Here is a 27,153-nt window from a genome sequence, read left to right as displayed (position 1 = left end):
AATCTTAAAATATCCGTGATTATAATAAAATCTTTCAAAAACTCTTATATTGATTGTTACTAGTTTATTATAAGGCTAGACAATTAATTAAACGACGTCGAATAAAAACTTTCACGGCTATGCATTGAATTTATTTTTATAAATAGAAATATTATTATTGTAAAGATATTAAATAAAAAATATTTGATAAAAAATAATAATGCAAAATTATGTTAAAGTTTGTGACTATTTATTACTAGAAATAATTAATAAAAAGGGCATTCTAAAGAGTTTTAAAAGAGCGTTTTTGAACGTCATCATCATATTCATTCTAAATGGATTTGTCCGGCTATGATGTACAACTTGCTAAAGACATAGACAATATAAACTAAAATCATAAATCTGCTCTATTAAGAGTTTTAAGCACTTTTTGAAAAAAATAAAAAAAAAGAATGAAATATTATGTAAACAGAAAATCCATCACGTAAATTAATTTTTTTTTAATATTTCAATCGATCATCAAATAATGCAGAGATATATTATGCTTAAAATAAATTGACTTACTTCTCTTAAAATATAAATTTTTTTGAATTAGGATCAACTCAATTTTTATTCTTAAACTGGCATCTCAAATATTTTACGTGTGCCCTAAATGGAGGGGCGATCCATCTTGACCAAAGGGGTGTCAGAAAAATTACATTATAGGTAGAGGTTAAGTTTTGATTTAATAAATATGTATATAAGCATTGACATGCCTTGATACAAGTAAAAGGTCTAGTCTAGTGGTTATGGGATTGCAAAACTCCTTAAGCTCGTGTGTTTAAGCCTTGCTAGGCTCAATTATAGTTACTTTTTTTTTCCTTAACCTTTGACACCCCTAAATGTCATCGTTTTCTCTTCTAAAAATTTAAATGCAATTTAAAATAATTAACATGATAATTTTATTATGGGAAAAGGGTGAAAAATGTTCTTAAATTATATGAAAGGAACAAAAATATCTTTCGTTTATATTTTGGCTCAAAAATACCTTTACTATAAATATTTTGGCTTAAATTCACAATAGTATGGAACAAAAATGTTCTCCGTTTATTGCACATTTTCACCTTCTTTGAACCAAATTTCGATTCCTTTTCCTAGACAATTTTGCATTGGAAAAGACTGATATAAATGAGTCTATGATTTTTGAAAAGCTTGATCGATTTTCTGTTTATTCTAACCCTCTTTTGGCACTAATGGAAAAGCTTGATGAGGTTCCATGATCACAAATTCAGATTTCTCTTTTTTGGTTTTAGAGACTACAACTTTCTCAATATTTTCAAGGCTAGCTGATATTATAACTTTCTCCACATTCAAATCTTCTTCGACTTCAACCATATAAATAGTCACCACTCCATCATTTGGCTTGAGGTTACTATTGATATTAGGGGTGGCACTCTGAAAAGTGATGACTTTTTGGTCTATCAAATCTTGAATTAATATGTCCAGCACCTCTTGAATGATAAGCACATTGAAGATCTTGATCTTCTTGTGAGGCTAATCTAGATGACTACATTTCTAATCATGGCTTTGATACCATGTTAACTTTCATAGATAAAAAGTCTAAGTTCTTAAATAGAGGAAAAAGAACAGTAGAGGAAGAAGACTATGAAGAAATCTGAATTCTCATTGAATTCAACTTTACATACATGCTACAAGAAAGTACTATTTATACACATACAATCTTCAGTAGCTCATTAGTTAGTTCTCTTAACAGCTAGTCTGACTGTTTAAATAACTTATAACAGCCTTCTAACTGCATGAGCTAATTCTAACTCATGTCTGGTTACATCAGCTTGCTTTTTGTTAATATTCAAGTAAAAAAGACCATAACATAAAAAATCTGCATTTGAAGTGTGCACACACCATATAACAGTACGCTTTAATATTAATTAATGTTTACAATAAATGACTTACGCAGAATATTTGTAATAAGAGAACACTTAGCTAGTGTTTGATCATAGATATTCAAATATTTTTGGCAAATATTATTTGGATGAAAATTTGGGTGAAATTTCACCATGTGTTTGGCCATAGAATTTGGGAAACATATTTCATTTTTTTAAGAAATATGATTTATACCTATAAGTTTTTAAAACTACAAAATTAACCATAAATTTGTATTTTATATAGCAAAATAGAAATCTCGATTTTCAATTTTCTCAAAAAACTCATTCCTAACTTCTATTAATCGTGGACCACTGATGGCATAACCTTTAAATCCGGACTTCGTCGCATCATCATGCAAGACACTTACGAGGATTGATGTTTCTTCATCAGTCCATTTATCAACCGTTGAACCACGTTATTTATTTATTTTTTTACGTTTCTACAATACAACATCAACATTACAACACATCATATGCATAACTTTTTTTTTTGAGTGCACAAAATCTAAAAGCATGTCTTTACTAAAAATGAAAGACGTACGAACACGATTGAAAGTATATTACCCTGTTAATCGAAAAAGGTGAAGCCATAGAGTTCTCGTCGGAAATCTCAAAACCAACTTCAGGAATAATGGGCATTACAAAACTTAACAAACAAGCCTGAAAAATTAGTCGCACCAGTCGAATGAAAAAATAAAACACAAGGAGAAAAGATTCTTATTATTCCTAACTCTTAAACCTAAACAAGAGAACATATTCATACAAATCAATTCAAGCAAGTTCAATCTAAATGAAATTCACTATAAGAAAAAATATGTAGATTTTTACAAATTACCTTCAATTTGTTTCTCCAGAGAGGACTGCCACAGAGCTTTTACTATGGTTGTTCAACTAATTTTTTGGATATAAAAGTCCATGTACGTATATGCTCTATATAATAGAAAAGTGTATTAATTGAGTTAGTTGTCAGATGGGGAGCTAATTGAATTGGTTGGTGTCAATAAAAAGATTATTTTTGTAAAATATATAAGTTAGGTGTAAAAATTGAATTTCTAAAATTTTTCAAATAATGAAATTTAGCCCAAATACTAGTTTTTTCTAGTATTTGGGAATTTGGAAAATTTTCCAAATAATGAAAAAGTATATGGATAAACAAAATTTGTCAAGTTCTTTTCTAAGTTTTACTTGCAAAATCTAACGGCCCCTAATTAGTTGTTTCTCATTGAATCCTCAGTATTGTGCCTAACACATATTGAATGGTAAGCACAATGAAGATCTTGATTTTCCTGTGAGACTAATCTAGATGGCTACATTTTCTGATCATGATTCTGATATCACGTTAACTTTCATAGATGAAGAGTATCTTAAGAGGCACTATTCATACACATACAATCTTCAGAAGCTCATTAGTCAGTTTTTTTAACAGCTAGGCTGACTATCTAACTTCTAACTACATGAGTTAATTCTATCTCATGTGTAGTTATATCAACTTGCTTCTTGGCTTAAGAATATTAAAATAAAGAAGACCATAACATAAAAAAATTTGCATTTGAAGTGTGCACACGCCATGTAGCAGTACACTTTAATATTAATTAATGTTTACGATAAATGACTTACGCAGAATATTTGTAATTTTACATTCCCTTTGAAAGAATAATGTAGCGACAAATAATGTGAGTTCACGATTACTGATTTAACTTTGAAACTATATATTTTTTTTCAATAAAAATATAATTAGGTAGTATTGATTATGCATAGCTGAACACTGTGAGTTTTTTCTAATTGACGTGTTATATTATTGATTATGTATAACTAAAGACTAGACTAGGATACTTATTAGGTAACAGATCAGCGTCTATCTCTATTATCACTCCATCTAAAATTATCATATGACCGATCACTATTTATAAAAAATATATATATAATTTCAAATTTAGAATTCAAATAAGAAAACACTTAATTAGTTCTTTTAATAAGAGTTACTTCTATGGAGTATTATTTTTCTTTACAAAATAGAGGTAAAATCATAGTTGTCCTTCACATCTACTTCTACAGCATAATCATGCATTTCCCTCTAAATCCTCATTTCAATATCATCAACCCTTTCAAGAAGAACAAATTTCTTGTTGCTAACATGTAATCCTAATTATCTCAAGCTAAGCTTTTTTTTTTTTTTTATATCTGTTTCTTTTTGTTTCATTTATAACTATCAATTGTGTAAAATTTACAGCTGTTTTTGTTTGTTGTAGGACAAAAATATCAACAAGGTTTTTTCTCCGGAATACTTCATAATAATGCCAAAGGAAATCCAGATGATCGATGAATCTCATATATATTTTATTATTTTTACTTTTATTTTCTTTTCTTTTGTAATATTATGAATCTTATCAAATTTTGGTGCGTCCAAATACGTGTATCTCAGGATATATGGGGTCATTTATTCCAGATACATTATATCCAAGGAAATTCGTATGTCTCTAAGATACATAGACAAATCTCTTTTGCCTTCCTCCCATCTCGCTTTCCATATTCACATATTTTGTTCGTGTATCTAGTATGTCAGATACATGCGAATTTCACTAGACACATGTATAAGTGTTCTAGTGTGATTAGCATGTATCTTAGATATATAGACAAATATCGCTCGTTTTCCTTACATCTTGCTCGTCATATTCATATCTTGCTTGTGTATCTGGTATCACAAATACATGTAAATTACGTCGTATGTAATATGTACACATATATCTGAAATATGGTATGAAATTACTAAAAGGTAAAATAATATGTAACTATTTCAAACTATATGAAAAATTAGTAAATATGATAGCAACGTTGTATACTTAGGTAGTTTCTCATAAAAAAAAAACACGCACACAAACCTAAACAAAATAAAAACTTTCTGACCGGTGTATAATATATGTATATACATTGCATTTGACAAGCAAACAAGTGTAAAATCAATTTTATTGGGATTATCTTTACTAATTGCATAAGAATACATATATAGTATCTGTATAGGGCATCACAGCATACAATGTTATGCCATGATAACTTTTCCCTTATTGTGAAATATTTAACAAATCAATACAAGCTTCTTTCCTTCTATATTTTCTATTTCCCTTTGGGAGTTTCTGATTTTTCATATCAATGATCTCAAAGAATAACTTCTATCAATGATTTTATATATCAATGTTGAAAGTGTGGACATTCGGATCAAAAACACGGTTGTGACACGTTTTGTCACAAGGGTAAGGGCAATCAATCTTCTGGAATGGATTTTTGTCGTAAAACCAGTCTCCGAGTGCTTTGGCTATAGTCTGCAGAGAACACATTTTTAGCAGAATCAGTGGTTCTACTACACGAATGGTCTACGCCAATAAGAAGTTAAACGAACATGTTAGAGTTCAGTTAATTTCTTACCTTGTTTGCTAACTTAGGAGAGTCAGCCCTGTACCATGTTTCTTGAACTTCAGTTTGACAGTGTGCGTAGCAGGAGTTGATGAAATACCCTCTTGATGAAGAAGGGCCGAGCGCATTTAATGCTCTCAGAAACAACAATCTATAACCTGATGAATGAGTCTCAACTGTCAGACATCATGAACAAATGAAAAATGTATCTTTTCTATTTCGGAATGAAAGCTTAGACGTCATATTGTATCATCTAAAATTCAAATTCAACGTAGAGGTATTGAGGGATTAGAGTCCTGACCATGCATAATTTGAAGCTGCCTGGAAGAGCATTTCAGTATGTCAAGTTTGCAGTTGAGCCAGACCCCATAGGGATCAGCAACATCAGGAGCCAAAATGTTCTTTATCTGAATTCAAATAATACCAAGTCAGGAAAATCAAGTAATTTTATACTTTTTTCTACATTGTTATTCATGGCGTATCGGATGGATGTGTCAGACACACGGGGATCAGCAAGTCTGGGAGCCAAACTGTTCTTATCTGAAGCCAGATAATAATACTAAGTCAGGAAGACCAAGTAATTCCACTTTGGTTTATAAATATATCAGTGGTATCCATGTAATACAAAGTTATCGGATAAACAAGGCAATCTCATGAGATCAGAGTCTTGAAAGGATCAGAACTCATATCCGTATTTAGCCCAGGAACTTTAAATCTTGATCAGATTATTGATGGTGTTCGCAATTCTGAGATGATTCATGCTATGTGTCAATGACATATCTTGTCCAACGTTTGTGTCAACGCAATGAAATCACTCACAGAAGACGAAAAGCAGGTTTCAAGTACTTATTACCTAAAAAGTCAACATACAGTATCCAAAAGTGTGCTGCCTAACACCAAATCTCCCTCTATAAGTTTTAGGTGAGGTATTGTATCACAAACACCACAGAAATGCAAAAGTTTTCAAATCCAATGGAGCTAAAAAGGCAATAATTATAAAACAATCGAGGATTGAAATATAGCAGAGAAAGGAAATTCTAGAAGAGAAGATAGCACAATCCAACAGGAGTTGGAGTTTCCAGAAATGCTCTTTACCTGCCAGGAATCATAGGCTGCATTAACTAGGAAAAGTGGTGTCCGCACGTGTTGAGCAACATTTTGCGGGAAAAAACACTGAAAGATGCATTGGGTTATTGGTGTAAGATGCAGTAAAGTAAAAGGCAGAAACTATATTATGAAAGAAACAGCTCTTACCAAATCCGGCTTCAACCTTGAGGTACACACTGGTGGCAGATTTTTGGCAGAACCCTGAAGCCAATATAAGGTAAAATGAACATCAAATTTATCTTAAGTCTCTCCGTTGACTTCACTATTTCTTCTTTTTCTAGACACAAGTAACATTAGAAAATGGAAGTTCATAGAGAAGGAGATAAAAAGCTACAGATTTCCAACATTTTTATCCTCTAAAGAGAAAAGGAAAGATTACATAACAATCTACAGGATGTTCACTTCACAAATCAGATTGAATAATGGCTGGCTAAACCATGGATTGCTCATAATAAGCCTTGACACATCCAGAAGATGAAAGAAGAATGTGGAGCTAGCTACAACCAAAACTATAATGGAACTCCCATGAGAAGGATGTTAAAGAAACATACATGTAAGCTAACAACATCTCTGAAGTATTCTTCAATATGAGGCGCACCAGAAATATCTTTCCTGCAATAAAAGAGAGAATTACACTAGCAGTCGAAGGAAAGTAAAATTCTTGAAAGCTTTAAGAACACCAAGGTTTTTGTTTTTTTGGTAATTGGAGAACACCAGGATAGAAATAAACTATAAAAATCCTTACACATCGATAAAATAACCAGCATCCGAAAAGCACTTTACTTTAGCACCCATTGGTAGGAGTGCTTTGAAGCTGTCACAATGTAAAATTGAAGTCAATCCGCCAGCTGAACATCCAGACAGAATAGCCTAACATTAGAACTTGATTTGTGAGCCAGTCAACAGTGAAGTGTTACGAGCACCTAAGCATCTGAGATAGAGATAAGAAGGCAAAAGGCGGTACATTTTCAGCATTCTTCATTCCTTTTGCCAACAATTCCTCCATAACAGCAAGAAAAACCCGTGCCCCTCTGAAGTGAAGTTTAGTAATCTGATATGTACAAAGGATTTCATCAGAATCATTACGGTTTCTTTATGAGATATTGAGAGAACCATTGTTTAGGACGAATCAAGACTATCAGTATTAACTCAAAATTACCGGATTGACTTCTTGAACATCACCAGTAAAGGATGATCCATCACAATATCCAACCTTTACTCTGTTCCAGTTATAGAAGTCTACAATTTAAATAAGATGTAACACTGTTATTCAGACAGGAAAAATATTATTCATGAGAGCCAGCAATACCAAAATCAGTGAAAGCTCTACCTGGATTAAACTGAGGCTTGTTGCTGAGAATCCCTGAAAATGCGAGATTTTCTACCATCTGCTTAGATGATCCCAAGCGAGTATTCTTTCGGGAAAGACAAGTGGTGACATTATTGCACCAACCTCCTCCCTGAAAATAAAATTTTAACATTGAATTTCTATACAAATACATCTTGTCCATTCAACACTCATAGAGATACTTCAAAAGGTTTCTGTCAAAAGCATCTTTAGATATTATTCATAGATGTACCCTAGGCAATATGGTTGGTGAACTGTTATTTTTTAATGACAGGGAATCTGCAGCCGCTACCTTTAGGGTGCATACAGGGAAATCCCCCACCCGCAAACCACACATGACAGGTAAACTACACTAGGTGAGCTCCGTGCAACAAGTTTGACCGAGAAAGCATGTTGAGCATCTCAAACCTGAGACCCCTCATTTGGGAGATCCCCTGCTCAACCAACTCAGTCACCCTTTCAAGTTATGGCTGGTGAATTTATAGATCATTAACCCTCATAATCAAATTTTAAAATGTTCCTGCATATTATTCATGCATCATTTTCTCCTTCTGTATTTTATAAATCACTAGGGCAAGAACTCTACTTAGATACCAGAATATTGAAAACAAAAATCCAAATAATTTGTATTGGGATAGAAATATGATCCAAAAAAATGCAACAACAATAAAGTTCTTCCAATTCTGTCTTTCGCACAGAAGTCTATCGATCAACAAGCCTAGTTATCTAACTTAAACTCTAGTCATAGAAATTGTGATTAGATAAACAGACCTCCATTTGGATTAACCAACTGTTAACCCCTGTACCAAATCCTTTGTCATGATGATATGCCGGTGGACTCCCATCCAGACATACTGCAAACACATCAATGACATCAAAATCAACACATTTCCACATTCATAAACTTAAACTCTCGTCTGACCATAGATTTTGAAGTTAAATCTTAAAATTTCGAGTTTTTGAAGTCGTGATCTGAAATTTTGTGTTTGGACATACATGATAAATTTTCAAAATCTATAGTAAAACGCTAGCTTAGTTCGAAACAAAAAGAAAAACAATTCTTACCTGCTCCTTTTGCCACCCCACTGAGAACGTAAGTAATATTTACAAAGAGTGCTTCAGTTCCAAAAATAATCGAAAAAGTAACTAATGAATATATCCATTGTTGCACAGTCCCATTTACCATTCTGCAAATCATTTTATTAAAAAAAATAATAATATCAATACACAAAGTTCTAAGAACATGAAGAAGCCACAGTTAAACAGAGCAAACTGACCAATCACAAACAAAAAGTTTAAAAGTATTAACACATCCCAATTACATAAAGATTACATTTTTATACCAAAAAAATATGTTTTTACCCATATTTAGCATCAAAATTGTACTTTAACAAAACCCCATGACAGAGAAAGTGACACCAATGGTATTAAACCCTTTTTATCAGAACAAAATAAAAATCAAGATTTGAAGAAAGAAAAAAAAAAGTACCTGAAAATGGCAATGAAGAGATTGAGAAAATCTCAAAATGGGATTTTTTGGGATGAAATTTTACACTGAATCCAGTTCAGTGTTGTTATTTTGAAGCTAAAATAAGCTCCAACAACAAATGTAGATGTAAACTAAAACCATATGATAAAAAAAATCCAAGAAAATTTTTGATTCTGTTCCTTAAACAGCTTTTTTGTTTTGTTTATAAGAAAAAGAATGGATTTTTATAGAAACGATTTTGCAAATACAGAACCCAAGAAATAAAGAAGCAGCCGACACTTATTCGCAGAGAAATTTTATTTTTTAAAAGTGTATTTTTTTTTTTTTAATTTTGGTGTTTACTGTTTTTTTGTTTGTTTTTTTCTATTGGCTATTTTGTTGAGTAGTTTGGTATGATTTGATATATGACCCGACCCGAATGACATATATCACGAATCTTATCGTTTTACGCGCTCCACATTGAATATCGATCCGAATTGACAATCAAGAGTGAGAACGAAGAGAGGCTAGGTTTCTTCGCTATATTTATAGAGTTCAATTAATTTAAAATACGTACGTAAGATTCATTCATGAGATCCATTATTTTAGAAATATAGTAATGAAAGGAAAATTAAAAGTTTGTCACTAGTTTAAAATCTTAGTACTTACATGAATAATAGATAATTAATATATTTATACTAAAATATAAATTATAATTATGCTAGATTACATAAACTTGCAGAAATTTAATTTAATAAATACGTTTTGAAGCGTGAACGGATATCTTCAAACGAATGTGAATCCACGAGATAGACAAAAACTATAATGTTCTCTTCTAGGTGGAAAAATATAGTATATAGAAAACTGACTGTCTTTCTAAGTTAGGATAAATCTAATTTATAGAGATTTCTTTCCGGTCTAAAGTAGTTATTTTCCTTCTTAAGAAAACAAACAAACGTTGTTTTTTTTTAAAAAAAAAGTACACTCTTTTTTTCTTTTCCCTTGAAAATAAGATTCTAAGTTTTAGTTAAAATATGGGCACGGTGAACTATAAAATTAATTACTGATGCTTCCTACTATGGAAGTAATTCAAATAATTAATTTGAATTTATTTTTATCATAATAAATTACAAATCATTCCATTAGAAAATCGTAATTGCACTCTCTATTTATATTTCAAAATTTTACATAAAACACTTACGTAATTCTCCATGTTAAGATTACAGATAATAATCAATAAATTAAATTATTGACGAATTTAATCTAATGATTAATGTCCTTTAGAGTACTACTTAACTTATTTCATATGTCTGATTCATGAATTCACTTGCAAGGTTTAACACGATGAAAACTTGTAAGTTTCTCAAAAAGACATATCAATCAATCTCTATAACGAGACATGAATTTCATCAACTAACTTATTATTCATCAATATATAGTATTATCATCTAATCTACCAGATACATTGACTCATCTCAAAATCTCACATTTTAATAAATCAAAACGATCATTAATATACACAGATCATAATAGTTATGTCATGATTAAAAATATATGTATATTTAATAGTTTAGAGAATATGTTCTTTTTCCAGCCATTCTAAAATAACTATTTGTACTCGATCATATTCAATACATACAAAATGCACTAGCACAAGAAGTTGAAACTACATCGTTCCCTTAATCAAGATAAATTACATATATACTTATGCTACAATCGTATCGATGACATGTCCAATTTTCATCATAGATTGTGAATAAAAAAACTTTATACTTATAAGAATCGATGATTTAATTCTATGTGTATAAGCTAAAACTCTACACACTAATCATCAACTATACAAGTAAATAGACACCATAAACAAATATAAGATCTATTAAAACTGAGCAAATATTTATTAATAAATATTATATCTTAACATATGGTTATTAGTATATGTCTCAATAGATTTTTGATCAAATAGTATCGTCCAATTTTTATAGAATCTATTATTATAATACCCCTAGAGGGGGGATAAGGCTAAGCAGAACAAATATAGATGCTACGGGTACAATTTTATTTTTTTTCCGAAATTCATTCACATTTTAGATCTTTAAATTGACTCATCTAGCTTATTTATACCCAACTACATGATGGAAGTCCCATCGATTAATTGTCACTCAGTAGCTCGAAGTTGACCATTATAAATCGTGTACTTGCCTACTCATTTTTCACCGACTGATTTGTATCCAACTACAATCTTTTTTCTTATAAAAAATATTTAAAATTCTTTTTATACCCAAAACATAATATCAAAGTTTCTAATTAAGAAAAAAAGTAAGACCAATTGTCATTATACTATGTCCTTCAGTGGTAAGGTCTAACTTTTCAATTTTTTGTGCACTAGTATTCTTAAGCAATTTTGTTTTCATTCGAACAATTTTGTCTAAAAATATCTAAAAACTCTAAAATCCCTTCCTAAGTGCGTATATATATATACAAGGAGCCGTATAAAATAATTTAGTTGTGTAATTGAAAATTCGAAACAAGTTAAAGGTAATGCATAATTTTATTTTATTTTTGTATACCCTTACACTTGTAAAACATGCATAAAGGATTTTAAATATTTTGAGTTAGAGTTTTAGACGTAACTAAGCTCTCACCTTCTTTTGTTCTCTTGTTTGTAGCAATCTACAAATTTGGATCTTGTATCCATATTGAAACAAAAAGAGTTACGTTAAGTTAGTTGAGAATGTTGGCAACTTGTTGTTAGATCTTTTGCCGTGTTGCACCCATCCTCTTTTGATTAAAGGTTGTCCAAAGAGGACTAAGAGACAGATGTTGTGCTTGCAAGTAAGCTTCAGTCAAGCATCAGATAAATCAAGTGGTATAAAACCCTTGATTCCCTATCACATGTGAAAATTAGGGGTGACAATTTCAGTACATATTAATAAAATGAATTCATTTTGTTCATATTTAATGAATTAGATCACTCATATTTTAATTGATTAAATATGGGTTTCAAATTATTTTAAGAATTTATATAAATATGGTCAAAATGAGTTAAATATGGGTATCTATTTGATCCATATTAGATCACTTATTTTCACTTTTGAAACTTAATTAAAAAAAAAAAAAATTGTATTTGACCAAAAAAAAACTTAGGAGTAATTTGGTGGAAGGCTGGAGAGGGGGGATAAATATTTTTTTTGGAAAAATAGATCTTTTTTTAAAAAAAATAAGAAAAAATTAGGGATAGGTTGGTGGAAGGTAGGAGTGGAGGGCAGAGGGTAAATTTTTATTTTTATTTTTTGCAAAAATAGATTTTTTTTTGTTTTTGAAAAAAATAAATAGGTGTAGGTTGGTGGAAGGTGGGAGGGGGGGAGGGGGGCAGGGGGTGGGAGGGGGGTCAATTTTATTTTTATTTTTGTAAAAATAAATTATTATTCTTTTTATTGAGGGGGGTGGGGGGGAGGGTGTTATGTGGGCAGAGCTACATTTATGTTTTTGGAAAATAAATTTATCTAAATGGGTTAGAACCATTTTGCCTAGACCATATTTGACCAAATCAATATTTGTCCATATTATATTTGGATGGATTGTGGTCCAAATCATTTTTTTCTCAAACCATATTCAACCCATGCAAATTCAATCTAATCCAACCGTTTGTCACCCCTACATGTGATGTAAGTTTTGAATGTGTGAGGGGTGTTGAATTTTTATATCGATCACTAAAGGAATTAGTGGTTCTCTTTATCGGGTTAAGACAACATTAAGTTAGGTCGAAGGTTATTTTAGGAGTACTCGTCCTAATTCTTTATTTATCGATCTTTCATGTTTAATATAGAGTCTCACATATTCTATTAAATTGGTCAATCTCGTGGATTATGTTTTAAAGATATAGTTAGGCGCAAGATTCATATATTTTCAAAACTGAAGATACTTTTCAAACAAATGCAAATGAATCCTCACATCGGTTATTAAAATGAGGTATATTCGCAGAGTCTAAATGATGGATCTTCTCCTCGTGAGAAACGAAATACTAAAGATACGTACGTATACATGTTAAAACACAATTTAAGTAACTAATTAGGCCGCATTATTGAGCTTAAGAAATTAAAATGGGATTACATGTATAATTATATCGAGTTTGGAGTCTAAATGGCAAAAAAAAATTGACCAAAGGGATAAAATTGCTATGCCAGTAGCGATTTTTTGTCATTTCGTTACTCCCATTAAAGTTAAAATGGCTGACCCACGAGCAATTTTCTCGAAAATTCTTCTTTAATTTTTTTTAAAGAGTATTACTGTCTGTGCAGCGATTTTGGCCAATTTTTTCTTTTTGAAAAGTAAAGTCACTGGCTGTGCAACGATATAACCAAGAAAATTCAATCGCTGCCTCGATAGCGATTTTGACTATTTTTTTATTTTACAAAGTCGACAGAAATTTACATGTTGATTAATTGAAAAAAAACTAAAAAACTTTTTACTAAAATAGTTGATGAGAATTTCGTCTTTCTTCTGTAGTTCATCTCTCTCTATTAAGACCAACTTTCTCACAATAAAGTGGTCTCCCCATTATTATTTTTAGTAATATTATACACTTTCTATGATATTTTATAAGTGAAGAAAGTGTAAAAGAACCTCCAAACATAATGTTAATAAATAGATAGAACTTAGAAGAAAGTAGTTTGCTGCACTTAATTACCTATTAACTCTATTGCCAGCGATTTCTTAAAAAAATATTTCACAAATTAATAATAACGCTGCAACAGCAACGATTCAAAAAAAATCAAGGGATTTTGATCTGTTAACGGTGTCAAAAAAAAATCGCTACATTATTAGCGATTTTAATCTTTTGGTTAGAAAAAAAATTTAATGTGCCCTTTTGGACTAATTTTATCATATCTAGTACATACTTAAGCCAAATGTTGATAATTCAAATACACCACAAATTTTACTAGTTTTAGGACTGGTTTGGCCATGCGATATGGTATCATGATATGAATATGGAATCATAAGATGAAATTGATGTTTTGTTTGGACATGCGATATAGAATTTTTGTGTTGTATATATTCTTATAAACATGAAAATCCCATAAGTTGTAAAATTATTAAAATAGCCCATATGTTTATTCAATCTTATCAAATAAAAAATTATTAAATCGCATAATAAATTATTACAAAAGCATTTGTACTCCACTTAAGTAATTGTGTCATGTAGCTTTAATTTAATAAAAAAAAATTGAACATAAATTGTAGTGTACGAGTTTTTAATATAATTCTTCCACATAATACTTACAATTTCTCAAGTTGAACTTGCATATCTCGATCATGTGACTGAGAAGATGAACCAACATTGTTACTTTGAGTCATTTGTTGGTCAATATCATTCGCAACTATATTTTCATTTTTATAGACCATAAATATTTTATATTTTAAGAATCGGTACTTGTGTGAGTTAAAGTTACTATATATTGGTGAGAATAACAAATCTTAAAAAGTTATGATGTGATTATAAATTTTATTTATGTATGAAATAAATGGTTAGTAAATATAAATGTGTGGTTGTTTTAACAAAATATAAACGTGTGGATCAATTTTTATATTAAAATATCTCAAATCATTATCTGGAATCACCATGTTATTTCATATCATATTTTTTGGAGAATATGAAATTACATCTCATGATATGAAATCATGAGATCGAATTAACGTAAAATCACATGTATAAACACTAATTTCATCTCATGATATTATATCATGATATAATATCGCATGACCAAACATTTACTCCACTTGATGATGCATCTCCACCCTCTAAAGAAAAAGGTAAATTCTGTCTATTTAGTTTGTACCTTAAAAGTTATTTGTCCCATAAACTTTTGTCTCAAAAATTGCTTTTGGTGATTGGCACACTGTAAATTAGGATACTCGTTTATTACACTTTTTCTAATTTTAAATATGGGCATAACTTGCATTTTCATGTTTAACTCAAAAAGGCGAAGAATCGTTTAAAAATATATCTCATTAATCATTAACATAAATTTTTTTATTTTTTACCGAATTGTTACTTTTAATTATAAAATAATTGGCACGGTTTGAGAGGCAACCGAGAAAATACAAAGGAAACAGTCTGTCACTTCCAATTCTCTTTCACAAGTGATTTTACAATAATTTGAGTATTTTCGTCCATACAAGAAATATGATTTACATCACTGAAATAAATAAAGAATTTACTGACAATTAATTAATAGAAATAATATTATTGTCACTACGTTATATTTAACATAAATAATTAATATAATATTTCTAATTAATGTTTTACGTAAATAGCATTAAAGACTTTGACAATTTTAAATATAATAATATTAACTCAATTATTACTTAAAAATAAAATCTTATAGTATTAAATGTGTCTTTTATGATAGACTTGTAGTGTACTACTTCTAATTTATTTACACCAACAACTAGCAATACTTTAAATATTTCGTCCACACAAAATGCACCCAAATATCACTTTATAATTTTCTTTCACAACCGATTAGCAATTGTTTGTTTTTTTTCATTCAATTGTTTTATATTTTTGGGGTTGTGAAATAAAATAGTTTGTTAACCGTATTAAAATTAAAATATGTATATGAAATATAATATTTAATCCATATATACAATATATATTTATTGTAGAGAAGAAAACATGTGAACACGAGGATGCCGGTGATTAATTTAGGCAAAGCATAAATACACTTGAGAATTAAGAGGACAGCTGTCATCCACCTAATGGATACTTAAAAGGTGGGTCCTTTATGGTGCACCACTTTTCGGCGCTTAAATACACTTGTAAATAAGATGATACTGGTACTTGGGTAAAACTCGGACGTATTAAACATTTATATCAAGTTAATATATATATATATATGTATGTTATGTTTTTAAAATAATAATTATTTTACTAAAATATAATTAGTTTATATGTGCATTATTTTATTAATTTACGCAATACATTGACTTAACGTAAACATCTGATACAAATAATTTTTTTTATAAACTATGTAAAAAATACTATAAATCATAATAATTTATAATTCAAAATAATTAAAAGATATATAAAAGAAATTACGATTAAAGTGCCACATAATTAAGACGGAAGGAGTAATACTTTTTTGAGCTGAGAATATTTCAAAAGTAATTTCACTACATTTATAAATAAGAATGAAAATTTGTATATATTTTACTCCTTTAATATCACCTATAAAATTACATTAAATATGTTATTATTGTTATTTTTTTAATTTTAAAATATATATATATATATATATATTATTTTATTTATTTATTATCATTATTTTTTAAGAGTAGTGCTAAATATCAGAATTTAACGAGAAATTTAAAAAATCTATAGTATTCTCTTTATTTTAAGATAAATTAATCTATTTTTTATTTTTTAATTGCAGGATATTTAAAGTTATAAAGATAAAAATATTTTTAAAATGTAAAATAACACATTATAAAATATGTCATTTTACTCGCCAAATTTTCTGACAAAATTTTTATTTTTAATTTTTAAAACCTCATTTTATTTTTTCTCCCTTTTAAGGATTCTTTTGCTCACTTTTATCCAACCATAAAGACAATTCCTTTGTTTTATTTAATTTTGGAACCATTTATTAATGTTATGTTTTGAAAACGGGTGGGTCGGGCAACGTGCCCTAGGTGTTTGGTTGTCTCGCTTTGATAGAGCATTTGTCATTTGTAATTTGCATGTGAAAACAAATGATTACTTAAAAGGCCTTTTTCCTCCCCCAAGAATTCCTACAAAATTTCCCAATTCCAATGCCCTAAGTTACGAATCAAATTTCATTTTTTTAAAAAAATATTCATTTCGTATCTGTATCTGAATCTGATTAAAATTTAACTTTATATTTCGTAATGATAGAAAGCGAAATTGAGAGTAACTTGATAGTTTATCTTATCTTATATAGATTTCATTTGAGGGAAATTGTTTTCTTTTTGTCTTATCTTACATCGATTTCATTTAAAATGAATTATTTCCTATCTAATACAATATATTTTAATATCTAAAATTCGAATTTAAGATACTTTTAATTAAGAAAAAAAATGTATCTAGTGAACCACATATATTATGAAAACCTCGGGCTTTCTTAATGAATTTATTTATGTATCTGTCTGTGTGCATATATTACGTTTAGGTTCTCTTCATTCTATGAAGGATGTCAGATTGTTGTATATTTTTTAAAGGATATGTTAATAAAATATAGTAGGTCACATACTATGGATTTTCTTGCATATAAAAATTAGTAACACATGGATTCTAGGTTCACACTCCCGCTTAAAAAAATATTAATCTTAATTTCATGTATGTGCTCCTTGTAGTTTATTATTTTATCCGTTCTTATTTACTTGTTTATATTTTTTTTTATATTTATCTTTTTACTTGTTCATATTTCGTTTTATATTTGTCTATATTTACTTGTTCATTTTAACAAATCAAAAAAGGACAATATTTTTTTTCTTAATATGCCCTTATTTAATTCTAGAAAATTTCTAGTACTACTAAGTTGTAATGCATGCTTTTTGAATATAGAAAATATATTTATTATATTTGGGGAGTTGCATAATCTTTGAAGTCAAGGATAAAATTGTAACTAACCTATGATAATAATTGGTGTCTTAATATGTGTGCCACGACAACTAAATAGGGACAGAGGAAATATTTATTATAGAATACTTCATTTGCCCAAAATAATTATTTTTCCATCTCAATAACATCTCGAGAGTCAAAAAAATTAATTTTGATTGTAAATTAGGGTCTTAATTTTTTTAAAAACAAAATATATGCATTCGAAAACTACAATTAAAGTATTATAAATTATAATAAATGACAATTTAAAATATCTAAAAGACATATAAAAAATTATGATAAAATATAAATTTATTTAAATTTTAAATTTCAAACATGTCATATACATTGAAACAGATAAAATAATACTTTAGGTTTGTGTATATACATTAAGGAATTCATCTAAAAATTAAGACGATTTTAACTAGAATGTCCTTAGTTATTGAATTTCCCCCCTTTTTAGATTGACATAATTATCATTGAATAATTAGAAATACGTCAAGGGCAATTTTTTTTTTAAAAAGAGTGTACTAGTACTTTTTGATTTTGTGAAACATTCATTATTTTAGGTCAACTTTATATTTTAAAGATTAAAACATTATTTTGAATGGGAATATTGAGTTAATATCATACAATATCACTTGATTTTACATGCTATAACAGTAAAATTACAAAATTATATATATTTTTATTCTAAAAATAAGTAAACTATGTATGAATCTCAGTAAATATAAATGACCAAAAAGTGTGTTCCCTCACTGTATCAGTGGCTGTCACTTCGTAAATTTTATATTGGAAATTAAATTATTTTTATCATGTGAATATTTTGACTTTGCATATTTTAAAACAAAATGAGATCTAGAAAAATGGGGAAAATGATTTTATTCTTAATTAAGAATCAAAATGATTATACTTTACTGAACTTTTGGCTTAAAGATCAATTGTAATTTGTTATTAAAGTTTAAGTTTATTTAGTGGGGCAAGTGGAATTCCACTACTCAATATAGCAAATGAGTGGTGCATTAATATGAATCCAAAAGAGGAGCAATCTTAGAATTATAAGTCCATGTGCTTGTAGGGATTTAAATTAGTTGATGCATCAATTTAGTACTAGTGAGTAGTGACAGCTACTAGAACCAAATGTCAATTCCTTACAATAAAAAATCATGGAATATATATATATATAAAAAAATCAGTTTGCACGGTACGTAGGTAGAGAAATGTCAAAATTTTGTTAGATTCTATCAAACGATTTTTATTTAATTTTTATTAGAATTTTTAAAGGCTATTTTATCATAAGTCTTAGCTCACACCAATTACAAAGGGTAACATGTTTCTTTGAATACATCTCGAATACTACATAAATTCTTGAGATATTCACGAAGAGATCAAGGCGTCAAATATATCGTTCTCTCAAAATTTGTCTGATTGGTCCCTGTGATCAAATACATATATATACTGCGCTCATCATATGTTTGAGTAACGTATTATTAACAATATTCCTTGAATTACGGGAAAATATTAAAAGAGAAGAAACAAAAATAAATAAATTTTTGCTCACAATCTTAACGAATGAACTTTTTTACTTATTTATTTTGTGTTTACAGAATATTTTTTGTATTTGAGAAAGAATATTACAAACAAGATTACAAGAAAATCCAAAATTTAAAATTTATGAATTCATGCAGCAGTCTCGGAATATAATATACATTAATATATAACACAATTTATTACGAAATATTTTCATATAGGTAGTGATTTTTTCTTTTTTTTTTCTTTTGGTACTAATATAAAATAAGATGTATGTAACTTGTGAGTTGTGATGCTAAATTTGATTCTCTTCATTACCAATGAGACCAAAAAATAACGAAAAATAGAGCTTAATTAATTAATAAATTTAGTGTTTATATGTACGAAATATTCTGATGCATATTTAATTATTTGTGGTGATAGAATGACAATTAGTTTGTTCCATAAAATATTCATGTGTGTGCATAAAGTTCAGTTTTGTTCTCTCATTTCAAATGAGAGGTCCATTATTTTCGTCGTTACAATCTAAATATACAAATTTCTTTGTTGTTTGTATCCTTTTGTATACACAGATCAAACTCTATTTGATGATACAAATTATATTGTTGATGTAATTTGTGTTTATCGATATAATTTTTATTCGTCGATATTATTTATATTGGTCGGTGGCCTAAATGCCTGTATGATCCAATGAAAAGGAAATGATTTTCTTCCTAATTGTCTAATTTTTCTCCTTCATATATTAATCTTTCTTTTCAGTTTACTATTAATTTTTCTTCCCTACCTTACAAAGCATCTACATTTCTCAGTCACATGAAAAAAAATTTAAATTTTAAATTATTGTCAACTCATTTTGGGCTACATGTGTACATGGTTTTGGCTTTTGCTTTAGTATTAATATTCTTTTGGAGACAATTCTCTATATTTAGTTGCACAAATTAATTGAGGACAATATATATATATATGTGTGTGTGAGAGAGAGAGATTTTTAACTGGCATTTATGTCTTTGCTTTAATTTTGAATATACTCAAGTAGATATTTAAATTATAAAAAAATAGATAAATAAATATATTCATTCTATGTGACATGATATACGTAATATTCGAGATATATTATGCCATTTCAAACATATATGTCTATTTGTTTAATTTTATAGAAGTTAAGTTTCTACTTAATCAAGCCAATAGGGGAACAATCTTAGAATTATAAGTCCATGTGCTTGTAGGGATTTAAATTAGTTGATGCATCAATTTAATTTGTACTAGTGACAGCTACCAGGACAAAATGTCAATTCCTTAGATTAAAAAAATCATGCACTATATATATTTTCATATGTGCGTATGGTAGGTAGAGATAAAAAATTTGTTAGATTCTACCGACGAGTTTAATCTCTATTAGAGTTTTTAAGTAAAGGCTATTTTACCAAAAGCCATAGCATTACGCCTATTACAAAGGGTAATATGTGTTCATATAATTTTTTGAGCTATTTATAAAGAGATTAAGACGTTAAATATTTTTTCTGAAAGTCTGTTTGATGCTTTTAATTGTGATCAAATATATTGCAAGGAGATCCAAATTATCTTACATTAGATAATACACTATTAATAGTCCTCGAAGAGAAAAAAATTAAGAGACAAACAGATTAGCATTCACAATCTTAAATCATTTATTTCGTGATTACATCGTATTTTTTGTATTTAAGAAAAAATATAACAAACTAGGTCAGAAATGAATTCAAAATTTAAAGTTCATAAACTTCTGTTACAACAGTAAATAAGTGAATTTATAATTAAATATTTTTATATACTTGGTGAATTTTTTATATAAGAATATAAAATGTAGTTGAAACTATTATAGATGCAACTTGTGTTGCTAGATTCACCCTTATATAGGGATGACAATGGGACGGACGGATGCAGGACGGGATGAATTTAAGGCTATGAGAAGCGGGGCGGGTCTATACGGGGAAGGATGGGTGGTTTGAAAAAGAAAAAAATTATTATGCCGGGTAACGCGAAAGAATTAAAAATTATGTAGATCTGTCTATACCTCACTCGGTTCAGTAAGATAAAGATATGGTTTGATGTGTGAGGCCTCGCTTCACTAACAAAAGTCGCTTCCTCGCTCCACCCCCACCCCCACCCCCCACCGCCCCACTGCCATCCATGCCCCTATATTAGGACTGGGGTTCAACTAAATATGATTCTCTATAGATTTTTCGAATACAGTAATAAAAAAAAAAAAGAAAAATAGGATAGATAGCACTGAAGCTATCTTATATAACGTTGACAAATTTTGTGGCTCTCTAGTACTCCCTCTCTTAGGAATTGTTTGTCATGTTGCGTTTATTGAAAGTTAATTTGACTAACTTTTAAAGGTAAATTGGATCACATTAATTTGATATTTTAAACAAAAAAAAAATAGATATTTTAAAACTATATGAAAAGTACTATAAATTAAATTTTTTTGCATATTAATATGATGAAAAATTTCATCTTAAAATGTTAGTTAAAATTTTTATAGCTTGACTCTAAAAATAGGAATTATGACAAACAATACCGGATGGAAAGAATATCAATTACCTAAATAAAGTAAATAGTAATATAAGTCTAATAATTCTACCAAGAAAAAGAGTGTCAATTAGTTTGTATCCTTTTTATATACACTAACTGTATTCGACTATATGAATAATATTTATTTATAGAATAACTTATATTCATCAATACAATTTATATTGTAATTTCTATTTCTAGTAGCTTAAATGCATCTTTCTTTTCAGTTTTACTATTAACCTTTTCTTCCCTTTCTTACAAAGCATTTACAATTCTCAGTCACATAAAAAAAAAAAAAAAAAATTGAACTATTATCAACCCATTTTGGGCTACAAATGTACATGGTTTTGACTTTTGCTTTAGTACTAATATAAATATTCTTTTGGAGACAATTCTCTATAGTTGCACAAATTAATCAATGATAATTTATAAATCCATGTTTTAATTTGGCACAATCATTCTCAAATTTTTGATGTGCTTAAGTAGATATTTAAATTTGTATAAAATTGAAGAAATAGATATTCATTCTAGGTAGCGTATAGGTGGCAATTTTATATTCTCTGTGACGTCCTAGGTGTATTATGTCACGTGGAACATATATATCTACTTATTTAATTTTATATAAATTTAAATATCTATTTATATATAACTAAAATTAAAGAACATAAATATCAGTTAAATTAAATTAAAAAATATATTTATATATTAATTTTTTGAGGCTTCTAAAGAAGTCAAAGTCATCATGTCAATCTAAATACTATAGCCTAAATGAACCCAAAAGCATGGAGACAATTACATCAACTTTTCTTTTAGTGGTGCTTTGTTTTTCATTGGTTAATTTTCACAATATTAGAGTTTCATGTGCATGACATGACAATAGTGAGAAAAATGTCATGTCCTTGTGAATATGGTTTCTTGTAATGTAGTGACCTTTTTTTCATTAATAAAATATCATACTATAATGTCTGTGCTAAGATTATGCCTTAGATTCTCTTCATGGGTACTAGACAAGTCCCAGTTCCTATATTTGTATTTGTACTTATATTTATATAAAAAAGGAGTATATATTAGTTCAATTCATTAAAAAAGAAGGATTTTGTATAGTATATGACATAAAAGAACTGACTAGATGCACAGGGAGGTTCATTCAGACTTTATTGGGTAGAAAATTACCTTATTATAGTGATTTATTTATTTTAAAAATGAATAGATATTAAATCTTGAATTTCTTTTAAATTTTTTATGTATTTATTTTTCATATTTTAAATTCTTTAATTAATGACTACAAGTAAAATGGCCTAGAGAGAAAATAGTTAATTACTAGCTTTATCCTTCTATTAAATTCTATAAATTGTCACAATTTCTATGAGTATTACTTTATTCTTTCAATTTGTTCATCTGATTTTAACAAAGTTTAAGAATTAAAGAAATTTTTTGAATCTTATGATTTATGTATCAAAATATCTTTTAATTTTTTAGTATTAAGTATATCACTTAAAAAATTATATTTAAATTTTTTTCAAAAACACGTAAGAAATATATATTTTTGAAATGGACTAAAAAAAGTAAAATAAATAAATAAAAGGAAAAAATATATATTGTCAATCACAACGGCGATTGGCTTAATAGCTCCACAAACTCGCATGCAGATTTACATACGTAACAAAATTCTGATGAATCATTGGGATTTCAAATTTATGGACAAAACTTGCCTTGTCAAAATAATTCCTCAAATTTCTAGTCAAATTGTCGAAATTTTAGCCACAAATCTAAATAATCTGAAATTGATGGAAAACATGCCTTGTCAAATCCTGATGGATCCTTCGAGAATTTGTGGCCAAATAATTATGAGCACATATCTTGATAAATAGTTAAATTTTGTCAGTAAAATATTTACTGATAGTAACTACAGCTTGTTACTGATACGTTTTTGCTTCATAATATCAACTCCAAATTTGAATATGATACAATCTTCTAGTGCCAATCCCAACAATTTTATTCAACGTAGAAGTTAAATCCAATAGACAAACTATGTCTTCTTCAACAAGTTCTATACAAACTCAATTTGTTCAGTAATTTTTTTAAAAACCAAACCAATACAAATTATCAAGGTAGCACAATATAAACTGTTAGTGAAAAAACTTACAAGATAATAAAATTGCAAGATTACAATTGAAAATAAAATGAAGAAAGTAATTTCTTCAGGCTGAGGCGCGGATATCTCGCTCTCTTTAAGGAGATTCAAGCCCACTGCAGCAAATGTTTTCACCGGTCCAACAGTAGTCCTCTTTGACTTGTCCCATCCAGGATACAACAACCTTCACAAAGTATAACTCAACAACTCTGGACAAGAGTTGAGTCCAAAGCTCCACAAAAAAAGAACACCTTCCTTCAACTAATAAGAACTCTCTTTTAGACTAACTCTTTCACTCTTTGTTTTCTCTTGTGTTTTGTGTGTCTCTAAAACCAAATGAAGACTACCACTATTTATACTACAAGAAGTCTTCCTAGCAATGAATAGGAAGATAATGGAGGTAGTAAATAGTGAAGATAATGGCCTTAGGAGTTACATAGGTTACAATGGGAGTTACATAGGTTACATAAGTTACAATGGGAGTTACATATGTTACAAAGGGAGTTACATATGTTACATAGGTTACAAAGGGAGTAATGGAGGAATTAAGAATGAAATACATTGATGGATAACCAATGCTAATGGATGATGTAGAAGCATCCATTCTTATAACTCCAAAATAAAGCAATTTAATAGATTAAATATTAATATTAAAATGCTAATAACCTAACATAAACATTACTTGGTCAATTCCAACCACAAATAGTAATTAATCTTTAATTTCCTACGACAAAGAAAATAAAAAACTGAGAAGAATTCTAATGAAAGCCTAATAACAAATATAATGTATATCACATGGGTGGTCTATACATACACCTTATTGTAAAAGTATTGTTTTCGATAGATTTGATCACGTAAGTCTCAAGTTACTAATGAGATTAAATACCCTATATCAACCACAGTGGGACTCAACAAAATACACTGACAATTTGTAATAATATTGGTTTTAATTTCTTCTATCCTTACTACCAAAAGATAAACTAAAATAATGATTTACAATAGTGTTAATCTAGCTTGAGTCATAGAAAATTGGATGGAAAATGCTAATAATACCTAATAGCAATCAAGAAAATAAAGTAGGCTGGACCCTTGTATAAGTGGACCATAAGTAGTTAAGTGGTCACAACACCACTTATTAATTTCATGGTTGAATTTTACCCCTCTAGTTAGCTAGAGCTAAATGCCAATAATGTCATTGTCCATTGTTCTGGTGAGATTGGTTTCTATATCAATTGCATAGGTTACGCAACTTCATTGATGAGTCAATCAAATTGTTTGGTTCATATTGTACATAATGGGACTACAATGGTTTCACTTTCAAGCCATCTTTATTAAATAAATTACTTGATTTTTTTGATAACATAAGTTGAAAAAGGATTTGATCAACATGTTGGCGATATTATCATGTATAGATAAAGTATTAGTACTTTAGATAGACTTATATTTCTCGAGAATATCTTTATTCAATTTTTGTTCATTATCTATTAATTTAGCTTATTGATTTAACTTTTTGTTTCCTTTGGGCTGACGTATAGATGACATAATGATTGATGTTATGGATGCATTGACTCGACAAATTCCAAGAAAGGTGTCTTGATTCATATCGGATGATATAGTTTTGGGTGACGTGTCTTGCGATCGATGGCTTTGTAGACATATCTTGAAGTTCAATTTGAGTAGGATAAAAATAATAATATTTGGAATGCAAGTTCAGTAATATAACACGTGAAGATGAAATGGAAGTAACGCTAGATACCTTGGCTATCCAAAAAAAGAGATGCACGAATGACTTAGTGTGAGAGGTTGACCATAGATGGTTTCAAGAGAAGTAGATGTAGGTCCAAGAAAAATTGGAAAAATGTGATTAAATAGGATATGACACAATTTCAACTTACTAATGAAGATATGACCTTGAATAGGGGAAGAACACAAATTGTGGTAGTAGGTTAACAAGAAGTAGAGTGTGGTCTTGACTATTCTTTAATACCCGTAACCGTAGTTTCTCTTGTAGTTTCATGTTTATTGATTTAATTTCTATTATTATTTGTCACTTTTTGTATTTTGATTATTGTATTTTTCTATTATAGTTAATGTGCAAGATGCTTTGTCATGCTTAATAGCTATAGTATTTTGCCATGATTTTTTCATTTTTAATATTATTTCCTTTTTTTTTATTGCTTTTATCAGTATTTCATTGAGACAAAGATCTATTTTTTTTTAAATAAACCTCTTTTTATTTTCGAAATAAAATTTACATATATCTACACTTTTTAACTTTTTTTATAGCATTATATTAAGTATGCTATTATTTTTATAAAGAGGACAAATCCCAAGGATATAGTTTTTAAAAGCTGGAGCATTCCTTTTCTGTAATCACTTTCATACATAATTGCAATTTTATAAATTGAATTAAAGTAGTATTCCAAGATAAAGATATCATAATTTTTTTCTTATTATATATAGAACTTGATTATTCGACAAACTTGATAAGATTGAGATACCGTGTTAAAGTGATGTTCATTTGATGATGCGACTCGCTCTTGTGCTCATTTTGTGGATCACATAGCTGCTTGTCATCCATTTCTACATAGGATTCAAGTAGTTTGATTACGTTTTGTTTTTTCTCTTCGGGTTAAAGATTTAAACTCTATAAATTATGAATATAAAACATTTGTTATTCAATGTTTGCACACTCGTCAAACTAATTCAAACTTATCGGAAATCTTTGTAGGACTTTAATAAGAGATCTCTAATCAAAGAAAGAGATACTTATAACTAGATTTGTATATTTGTTTGGCTCTCATCCAAAAGAAAAGAAAAAAGAAAAAGACAAAGAAAAAATTATCACCTAATATCTTTCAGTCATCTAGTTCACAAAAATATGTATAAGTGCATAGATAGTGTATAAATTTTTAGAGAAAAAGATAGAAATCACATACTGTTAAGGCAAAATTACCATTTGTCCTTATAAGTTTATAATACAGAAATCTCTCACATTGATACAATAATATAAGCGCTGATACATTAGTCTGATGCGCGAGATATATTAATGTTTAAGTAAGATACACTACATTTTATACA

The 27,153-nt window shown here is 28.7% G+C and overlaps 1 protein-coding gene across 3 annotated transcripts; it reads right to left on the bottom strand.

Moving 5' to 3' along the window:
* Positions 1–4,854: 4,854 nt before the first annotated feature.
* On the bottom strand, positions 4,855–12,337 carry LOC101257588 (pectin acetylesterase 8-like). 3 transcript variants are annotated; one of them, XM_010327331.3, is made up of 13 exons: positions 9,257–12,337; positions 8,833–8,954; positions 8,539–8,621; positions 7,750–7,879; positions 7,579–7,658; positions 7,343–7,470; positions 7,165–7,233; positions 6,971–7,031; positions 6,567–6,620; positions 6,408–6,485; positions 5,614–5,719; positions 5,325–5,470; positions 4,855–5,221 (listed from the first exon to the last, which is right to left on the bottom strand). In XM_010327331.3, the coding sequence occupies exons 2-13, from the start codon at positions 8,951–8,953 to the stop codon at positions 5,084–5,086; spliced, it is 1,194 nt and encodes a 397-aa protein (XP_010325633.1). In that variant the 5' UTR covers position 8,954; positions 9,257–12,337; the 3' UTR covers positions 4,855–5,083. The 3 variants fall into 3 exon arrangements, with proteins under 3 accessions (XP_010325633.1, XP_010325632.1, XP_025888145.1); XM_010327330.3 differs by having other exon boundaries at positions 7,165–7,289; positions 7,384–7,470; XM_026032360.2 differs by lacking the exon at positions 6,408–6,485 and having other exon boundaries at positions 7,165–7,289; positions 7,384–7,470.
* Positions 12,338–27,153: the final 14,816 nt, after the last annotated feature.

This window comes from Solanum lycopersicum, chromosome 8 (genome assembly GCF_036512215.1).
Source record: "Solanum lycopersicum chromosome 8, SLM_r2.1".
Classification (NCBI taxonomy): Eukaryota; Viridiplantae; Streptophyta; class Magnoliopsida; order Solanales; family Solanaceae; genus Solanum; species Solanum lycopersicum.
This window is presented reverse-complemented; position numbering and strand designations above follow the sequence as displayed.

Bases quoted from the DNA above. Each gene is read 5' to 3' on its own strand.
- LOC101257588 (XM_010327330.3), bottom strand. From the start codon at position 8,953: ATGGTAAATGGGACTGTGCAACAATGGATATATTCATTAGTTACTTTT. The intron at 7,880-8,538 runs GTCTGTTTATCT...TTTTATTTTCAG, and splicing joins GTTGGTTAATCCAAATGGAG to GGAGGAGGTTGGTGCAATAA. The intron at 6,486-6,566 runs GTAAGAGCTGTT...TGCATCTTTCAG, and splicing joins CAAGGTTGAAGCCGGATTTG to TGTTTTTTCCCGCAAAATGT.